Consider the following 9,996-nt stretch of genomic DNA (forward strand, 5'->3'; position numbering starts at 1 on the left):
ACCATGGTATAGGTAAAAAGGGGGGGGGGGAGAGCAGCCAGTACCACACGTTGGCGCCAACAATTTCATATTGCTGCATGTTCAAGTTTTTTGTCTGAGAGGATGCATACATAGTCAAGAATGAATAGTGGCGTGGTTCGATAGCGATGCCCCTGACTGCCCATCGATAGCGACGCCCCTCTCTGCTGCTCTGCCAAGCGGTATAGTGACAGTTAAGGGCGTCGGAAGAAGGGGACACATGACAAGGCGAATACCAACGGCAGGCGTCGTATGGGCGAGGAGAATAGAAAAATGGGCTCCAGTTTGAAGCGTCCAAGTGCTGCGACAATAGCGAGAGACATGGCCAACTCTTTGGCAGCGGAAGCAGATTGGTTTGTTGTCTGCAGTTCTCCGTTCCGTCGGACTGCGAGACCTCGGAAAAAAATATGAGTCATAGCACGGCGCATTCATTGTCTTCAGTCTGCAGACAGTGCAGCCAACCGGTGGAGAGCTGTAGCCATCGACTACGCGATGCGTCACGCCATCACAAGAGCTCCTCCCACAAGCTGCACCACAGATGTCGCCGACTTCCTCCTACAAGACGTGATTGTGCGCACGAAGCTCCATGCCTACAGACCATGGCCTGACCTTTTTATCGGAGGTCATAGCCGACATTTTGCACTGCTGTGAAACGAGGTACAAGCTCTCTGCGTCATACCATACGCATACCAATGGACTTACGGAGCATCTGAATTGAACTCTCACAGACATGCTCGCGAAGTATGTTTCTTCCAGCCACTCTCACACTGGGGTCTTGCTTTGCTGTACGTCACAGTTGCCTACAAGTCTTCGCATCATCAATACTCTCATTGTTTGTGTCTAGAACCAATATTTCCCTCTAGACACCGTCATCCAATTTCCTGCGGTACCAACCAGCGAAAAACCCAAACACGCTATCACTTGGGCCACCCACGCACGCGAAATCCCCAATGCTCACCTTCTGACCTCTCAAGAGAAGCAACGGCGTTTGTATCATCGATGACACCACAACGTGCCTTTATCGCTCAGTTCTTCGGTCCTGCTGTCTCTGACCCGTGAAGTTGGCTTGTCAGATAAACAGCTTCTCGTTACACAGGTTCATACTATAGTCCTTGGGGCGGTTACTCCTTTATAATAAGAAATTGTCCTTTTTCCCCATCGCCTTCATCTGTCCTATGGGTCACTGATATTGCACATATCACTCTCTCAGTAACGTTAAAAGCCATATCACTCTCTCAGTAACGTTAAAATTTAGATACGCCAAGACAGAGCTTCTTGCGCTGGGGATTATGCTACATGCATGCATATGGGCATTTTATGCGGCAACGCAAGTGTGCCCGATGAAATGGATTAAGGTCTGTCTCCGCTCGGCCACTGTTTAACCAGTGACGCTACAAATGCTGCTCATACTATGTTTTCTGTACAGCCTGGTCGATCCTCTCTTCTCGCACCTAGCAATATATATATTTATTAAAAGAAGGAATGTGTAACAGCGATGAGTTAATCTTGTCTCTACGTTCCGACTCCGTTACAGTATCACATTTTTAAATATGCCAACACCGTCACACTACATCCTGTTCTGAAAGAGCTCAGGTAGTTGAGAAATGGTTCCTTTTACCCTACTTACGAAAAGAAAAAACTAATTCTATTGCATTCACTCATCACAGCTCATAGGAGATTATAATACAATTTGTACTATGAGGAGCACTTACCTTGGCGCATTCATTATGCACTGAAAATACATATTAAGAACGTCAAGAACCTGCTTTACTTGTGTTGCAGACGAGCTGCGACGTATTGCACACCAGTGCGAAATGTGATATTTGCCACCCTCCAATTGTATATTTTGTCTACATCGTTACGGCGCGACTTTAATATAATGCTGTTTGTTAGGGAAATATACACCAAAATAAAGAGTGGGACATTGGTTGTGTGGGTGTTTGCGCTAATTACTTCCGAGCCCCTAATGTCTAGACGTGTCGAGTCATCAGTCGTTGTGCATCTGGTTCTTATTTGTCATAAGAAAGCCGGAAGCTGCCTCGAACAATGTGACATGTATGACTTCCAACACCTGCACCCCTATTGCTGTGCGTAAAGTGACGTAGACATTAACAAGTACCTATGCCGGCTGCATCGGGAAAGTCAGTCATATAAAGATCTGACTCGTGGCTTTCCCCAATCCACCTATTACTTAATGGCTAAAGTTGAGCGCAACGAAAAAAATCTGCGACAATGTAGTGCAAAAAAAAAGCTTGCAGCAGTGCCGAATCGACAGCGCATCCGCTTCCAGCGCGGGATATACTCATCGCTATTCCTAGGGCTGGCTGGAAGCTCACTGCTTTTTTCTGTGGGGTAAAGAAACACACCAACCTGGCACCTGGTTATTCATGATAATCATTCAAACCAGCGGCCAGACTATGCCCACTTGAGGGCAAAGACCTTTCCCATATGCCGCCAAACAAGCCAGCATTGCTTTCTGCTGCTACAATATAGCTAAAAACTGAATCTCACATGCCCACAAAACTTTCTGTCTTCCCCTCACGCGTTTACCTCCTCCAGAAACCTATTCATTTATCCTTAATGACCAATGTTCATCCAGCTCACGTGCTACGGGCATCACCCGATTGCTATGGGCACAAAAATTGAAGTTCGATCAGCTAAAAATATATCAGTAAAGGATTCTTGGAGCCCCTTATCCCACTTGATAAAATATTTCAGCGTTAACGATGCCCGAAAAATGCTGCCACCGGGTAACAGTAAAATAGGCACACGAACATTTTCAGCACAGAGCTCGGTGAAAAAAACAAAGAACGCAGGCAGTCTACCGAACAACTATGGGGCATGGGACACTGGACAAGCAGACCTGAAAATATGACGCATTTTCAATTTTTGTGTATTTTCTGTGCGTAGAGTTTTTTTAACCAAGAAGGGCAACCTTAATCGCTCATCTGAAAGTCCTACCACACCTTATCAAAGGAAATTATGGAGGATCTTCAAATGTGTTCTTTGTCATTTAACACATTCGCGGATAAGAAAGAAAATCGCACCTTTTTTAATCTAAAATTTATCACTGTTTGAATCAGTAGCAACTGCGAAGATGATGCACACTTTGCTAGTTGTAACATTTGTGAGGCTACGCCTGACTTTGGTAAGCTTTTGGAGGCGATGCTTGATGCTGCTGATTGTCTTCGGAGACATACGGCCAAGTCCTTCCTACGCAGCTCTTTTGTTTGGTCAAGTTATACTCTGTTGCATTAGGCTACTCTTTTAGCCTAGCGCTACTGGGTAGTCACATTGCTGCCCAGCTACTAGGTCAATATTATCTGGGTGAGAATCAGTTCAGCACTTTCTCTGCCTTGCCCACTAGTGAAGGCACACACAATTTAAGCCATGCTTTAAAAGAACCGTAGATTCAAGAACTGGGCGGCCTTCTTCAATTCTCTTCGTTTTCTCCTTCTATGTTTCTCTGTTTTCTGTGTTCTATTTAAATTTTTGTTCATGCTTATTCCTGCTTTTCATTTAATTATTTGTTCTGTCTTGCTCTTTCAATCTTTTACTCAATTAGTTCCCCTTACCGTTCTGTCTATGGCTCACTAGCCCTTTCTGCCTTCTTTCTCACTTCTCTTCAATTTATTCTGCCCTTTTCCTCTTTCTTTCTCTTTTCTTGTTCATAGTTATTGCATACCAGGCCCGACCAATCGGCACACGTGTCCCAGGAGCAAAGATGAACAGTAGCAAGAGCAGGAGCCGGTCCGTGGTGATCACTTTTTCTGCTCACCTTACTGCGGTTGCACCGTTGAAAGTATACCCTGCCAGTTTCAACGATCCGCCATAATTTTACGATCCCTTTACATTTAGGATAGCCCTCGCAGACTGGAAACATAGTACCTGGGCAGCCAATATGGAGCATTGCGCGGACTGTGTTGCGGAACGCATAATTTTCTAAAATATGTCTTATGTCTGGTGAGTCACATTGAGAACTTCTACAACAATCAGCGCAGAAATGCACAATTAACGTTTGACTATATTCCGTTTCTTGTCAGGTTGCCCGTTTCTGCACTGGTTGTCGAAGATGCATTAATTACTCACTAGCTCAATGTGAAAGCTTGTTTCTGCATGGTGGAAATTCTTGTGTTCTTATTATCAATATTGAGAAGTGCACAGCTGCCACTAAACAAATTTTTGCCGAAGTCATTGGAAGTATATATATACAATACGCGCATCAACGCACACTTGACGTTTATCCTGGTTTTTACAGCGAAAGTTTTATATGGCTATGAGAGACGAAAAAAAATCACAGCATATTCATGGAGTGAATGATGATGACTGTACGAAGCCTCAGTTCGTCCGTCAGTCCGTCCATCCATCTATCCGTGTGTCCGTCCGCCCATGCCTGCATCTCTCTGTCCATCCATGCATGCATACGTTTGATTGTCTGTCCATGTTTGCGTCTGTCCATCCGTGCGTCATCCGTACGTCCATCTATTTGTCTGTCTATCTGATTGTACGTCTGTTTTTCTGTCTGCCTGTCTTGTCTGTCTGTTTATCTGTCTGTCTCTTTGTATGTCAGTTTATCTGTTTTTCTGTCTGCCTGTCTTCTCTGTCTGTTTGTATGTCTGCTTATCTGTTTATCTGTCTCTCTGTTTGTATGACAATGAAAACGAGACGCCACGACCCTCCGAGCCTTCCGCTGCGGTTCGTCCATGCCCAACAATGATCTGACGTGTACAGCGACGATCCAGGAGCCTGAGAGGGGCACTCGTTCGCCACGCACCCAGGCACAGCTATGCAGTTGCCAATCGGAGAGTAGCGGTACAGTGCCATCTAAAATATCCACACTCCACTGCAGTGTGCATGTACTTCTAAGAGACAGCGCCATCTATTACACTGCTCGGGAGAGACTGGCAGTTACACCAGACGCGAGACGAGGTAAGAAAGTATTCACTCCTAAAACCGCCCGGCAGCGGTGTCGTAAGTGGTCTCCATTATCTGTGTTATCAGTTACGTCGTTCTCAGCGTCGTACCCAAGCATGGGCGCCATTGGCTGTGTTGTGAGTTAGCTCCCGAGGTCAAAGTCGCGCAACAACGTGAAGTTTCAGTGTCAATGTGATGATTGTGGGAGCTCGTTTGCTGAGGCGAACGTCAGCTTTTGGCAGGACTTTCTCCAGCGACACTTTGGCTTTGTCTGCGACGTCTGTGACCGCTTGAGGTTTGGGAACAACCACAGTGATTAGTGCACTGCGAAATGCATTTCGACCACTGAATACACTCTTCCGTGACCATAACCTTGTGAGGCACAATGTGCGGCGTGTGAATTAAACACTGTGGTAAACCCAAGTGTCCAACCTCATAAAGAAGCACCAACATGAAACCAGTAATTGTGAAAGGCTTCAGTGCAGCGCCGGCTTGAGTCCACTGCTAAGCACCGGGGCCAAACATGTCAGCTTTCGCTAGTTAACAATTTGGATGGACTGGTTGGGCAGTGATTTTTTGTGAGCTACTTTGCTGAACTTTCATGAACTACTTGCTGATTGAGGATGACCTAAGCTATTATTCAAAGTTTTTTTACAAAACACAGTAAATTCTGTCTTCCTGTAAGAAGGCACCTGCATGCTAAGCTGAATGAAGAACACTGTTATAGACGGAAATTCTAACACTGGCCGAGCTAGAAAGGAGCCAAGCGAACAAATGTGTCGTCATGGGGTCATGACGTGAACGACGGGAACAGACTCCAGGTCGAAGAAGAATCTATTTATTCGGGCGGAACATCTGGCCACACAAAAGGAAAGTAAGACACTGGCACTCATACCGGCTAACAGAGCGTCGGCTGTCGATCAACTGACAAGCGGCAAATGATGTCGCCATTTATACACTTGCCATCGAATATTGTAGTGTTATCGCAAGTGGTGACGTATGTTTCAGAATAATCTGTCATGTTCTCAAAGTGGGCGTAACCTTAACAAAATGATCTATTGCCATCCTGAAGTTTCTCGGTTAAAGTTATAGCTTGCTCGTGCTTAGCAATAACTGCAAAACCAATACCTGCAAGTTCGTGTTCTACAGGCAGTACGAGCCCAAGCACTGAGAGTTTGTCTCGGTCTGCCCAGATGTACGTCAACAGAGGCAACAATTGCAATCTCTGGCGACTATCCGATACAAACTCACATTGTTGTAGAAGTCCTGAGAACGCACATCAGGCACTTCGCACGTGCTCCCTGTCATCATTTTGCATTGTTGCCTTAAGAGAGGCGCCAAGCATCGTTCACTAAAATCATTGTGAAGTACAACGAGAAACTTCCCTCGAGTGTCACTTCTGCATTTAAACCATCAATAAACCCTTGGTGTCTTATTCGACCCACAGTGCATGACAGTGTACCAGGGATCTGGAGAAAATCTGAGCTTTCGTCGCCCGTGCTGAAACAACTGTCTCTTCTTCTTTTGCATAAGAAATTTTCAGACAATATACATATATATACCGATGGCTCCACGAACCACCAGTGCTCGTCAGGTGCAGTAGTTGTCCCAGAAACAGGTGTTACCATCAGCTTTAGGACTGACCACTTCACGGCATCTACAGCAGCGGAACTAGCTGCTTTGCGCGCTGCACTTTGTGTGGTCAATCAGGAACCACCACAACAATGGTCGATTTTTAGCGACTCAAGGGCTGCCCTACAATCTGTGCTCTCAGCACGGCGTCGCGGGCCTTACGAAAATCTTCTTTTCGAAATTCGACGCCTTCTCCACACTTAAAACGAGAAATGGCATCATGTGATGTTTCAGTGGCTGCCAAGTCACTACGGTGTCATAGGGAACGAACATGCCGTTACTGCCGCGCGGGCAGCTCTTGAAGGAACACGAGAAGAAGCCATACCACTTTCGAGGACCAATGCAGCAAGTAATTTTTGATGACTTGCGTGTGAAATACCGTTTTCACTATGGTGCCCACCAAGCAACGAGACAAATCTTCAACAACACCTGTTCTCTTTGATGGCTCTCCGCATGCCAACTGAGCTCGACGGAAGAGAAGCCACCCTTCTTCATCACTTATGGCTTGGAGTGGCATTTACTAAATCGTGTGCTTTTGTTATAGGAATAGCCGACAACGCTCTCTGCGATGTCTGTCATTGCGAAGAGACGCTAGACCACGTTCTGTGTGACTGTCTGCTGTATGACATCTATAGACAGTCACTGGCGTTCGTTTTTGCGCGGATCGACAAGAGCCAAACGTCTATTTTGTTAAGTGCCCAAAAAAAGACGTTGCAACAGACGGCGACAAAAGCTCTGTTGAAATTCCTACGTGACACGGACTTAAACAAGCGGCTGTAACAGCACTGTCGCACACCGTGAAAGACAAGACTGGACTATGATAGAGTGTGCGCGCGTGTGCTGCCGAATGTGCTCTGTTTATCTCTCTTCCCTCCCTGCTCTATATCTTTCAGCTCCTCCATTCTCCTCTCATGCGCAGGGTAGCAAACCGGCTACTTTTAGGCTGGTTAACCTCCCTGCCATTCTTTTCCTTTTATTTTCCTTCCTTCGACTAAAGTATGCGTGCTTTTTGCTGAGAATTATTGGCAGTGATAGGATGCGATATCAAAACCTGAGGACGAAACGTGGCATTACCCTCCTTTGAAAAAGACATCGTCACGATGCTTGAAAAATACGAGAGCAAAATGCATGCAAAAATAACAAAAGCAAAAAGTACAACAAATAGGCATAAGCAATAAAGCACAATTATAGAAAAACAACTAATAATATAGTCATTATGTTCCTTTGCGCACATGAAACAGTTTGAGGCGCACGACATGGACGAGTTCACGTCGTGCACGGCACCGTTGTGAGTTCGTGATGCCGTCGGGGACAACCTCGTAGGGGAGGTCACCGAGACGTCGAACTACCCAATATGGTCCCAAGCACCTTCGCAGAAGTTTTTGGCTCAGTCCGCGTAGGCATACCGGCGTCCATACCCAAACGTGGTCACTGGGCTGGTATTCTATATACGTAGCTTCGTCGAAGATTGTAATGGTGACTGTCTAACCTCTGCTGATTTTTGATGCGCAGGCGGGCGAGTTGCCGAACTTTTTTGGTGTGCGGAAGGTAGACGGTGACGTCGATGTTTACTCCGTCGCTGACGTTGGGTACGATGGCATCGAGTATCGTGGCTGGGCTCCTTGCGTACACCAGCTTGTACGGCGTCATCTGCATCGCTTCTTGTACGGTGGTGTTGTACGCGAAGGTCACGTACGAAAGGATTGCATCCCATGTTTTGCGCTCGACGTAGACGTACATGGCCAACATATCAGCGATGGTCTTGTTGAGACGCTTCGTGAGGCCATCGGTTTGTAGATGGTAGGCGGTGGTCCGGCACTGGCTTGTCTGGCTGTACCTCAAGACTGCCTAAATAAGGTCTGTCGTAAAGGCCGTACCTCTGTCCGTGATAAGGACCTTTGGAGCTCCGTGACGCAAGATGTTCTCGACGAAGAACTTTGCTACCTCGGTGGCATTGTCTTTGGGCAGAGCCCTTGTTTTGGAGTAGTGGGTGAGGTAGTCAGTCCTTATGATTATCCATTTGTTTCCGGAATTCGACTACAGGAACAGCTCCTGTGGGTCCATGCCTATTTGCTGAAACAACCGGCGAGGTGGCTTGATAGACTGGAGAAGTCCGGCTGGCCTAGTAGGCGGTGTCTTTCTTCGTTGAAAGTCTCGACATGTCCGGACGTAACGAGTGGCGTCCACGGCAAGTCGTGGCCTGTAATACTTCTCTTGAATTCTGCCGAGTATACGGGAGACACCAAGGTGTCCAGTCGTCGGGTCGTCGTGTAGATCATCCACATCTGGGCGTAATGCTGAAGGAACTACGAGGAGGTAGTTGGCCCGATGTGATTGAAAGCTCTTCTTGACGAGGAAGCCGTTTTGCAACCTAAGTGTGCCAATTGCAAGGGGCCCCACGCTGCGTCGTTCTCTGGATGCCCGCAGAACAAGGCGGCTTCTCTTCAATATCAACGTGACATCATCTACGGTCGCACGCAACAGCATGACGCGCCTGAGCCCAACATGAGCACCATGAATCCTGCCCGGCCTCCTCGACTGCAAGCACCTAAACGCCAGGATCATGTAATGACGTACGCGCAAGCTGCAAGAAGACAATGAAAGCAAGGGAAAAGTGCGTGAACATCAACAAGCTAGCAGCAAGCTCGACAAGAGTCTCAGGAGGGACCTCAACAGGAAAGTAACCGCGGGGTTAACATCCGAGAAAGCACTACCACATCGCATCCAGTAAGTGTTTAGCAACCAGAAAACTTCTCTGTGTTGATAGGTTATCTTGTCATACCAATGTTATTCTCGGCTTTTAAAGCCATACTAGCCGCGATCCCACAGGCTAACAACCTTCCTGAGGTCAAAGCGATCTTGTCGATGGAAGAGGTAGTGTTACAATTAGCCACAACAGTCACTGCGTAGGCAAAACATGAATATTGTTATCAAAATGTCACGATCTTCCAATGGAATGCGAATAGTATTCGCCCTAAGTGTGCAGACTTCCGAATATTTGTGGCTCAGAGCTCCTTTTCAGTGTTATGTATTACAGAGGCCGGGGCAAACACCACTTTTCGGTTATCAAACTACGTTTTGTGTATGTCCTCTAGATGTACAGGACCGAGCAGAGCGATGAGTGTGTGAGAAAAGATCTCGCATCAGTACAGTTAAATGTTACATCATCGGATTATCTAGAATATGTAGCATGTGGGGTTAGATTTGGTCGAGTAACTATAACAGTAGCCAGCGTTTATCGCCAGCCTTTCACAAATATCTCGCTTTCTGCATTGACAGCATTTTCCGGACGTATACGAAAGCTGTTTCGTATTGCGGAGATTTCAATGCTCACAATGTCATGTGGGGAAGTGCGTACTGCGATCGTCGCGGAAAGGACCTACAAAAAGCAATTCAGGATAGTTTATTATGCTTGTTAAATGACGATTCAGT

The 9,996-nt window shown here is 46.5% G+C and overlaps 1 protein-coding gene across 1 annotated transcript in view; it reads right to left on the reverse strand.

Moving 5' to 3' along the window:
• The window catches only part of LOC142784762 (uncharacterized), a 49,771-nt gene extending 41,467 nt beyond the window's left edge, over positions 1 to 8,304 (reverse strand). The window contains exon 1 of the mRNA XM_075883260.1: positions 8,054 to 8,304. Coding sequence (XP_075739375.1) covers positions 8,054 to 8,304 — 251 coding nt within the window. The remainder of the gene's footprint in view (positions 1 to 8,053) is intronic.
• Positions 8,305 to 9,996: the final 1,692 nt, after the last annotated feature.

This window comes from Rhipicephalus microplus, unplaced genomic scaffold, assembly GCF_043290135.1.
Source record: "Rhipicephalus microplus isolate Deutch F79 unplaced genomic scaffold, USDA_Rmic scaffold_15, whole genome shotgun sequence".
Classification (NCBI taxonomy): domain Eukaryota; kingdom Metazoa; phylum Arthropoda; class Arachnida; order Ixodida; family Ixodidae; genus Rhipicephalus; species Rhipicephalus microplus.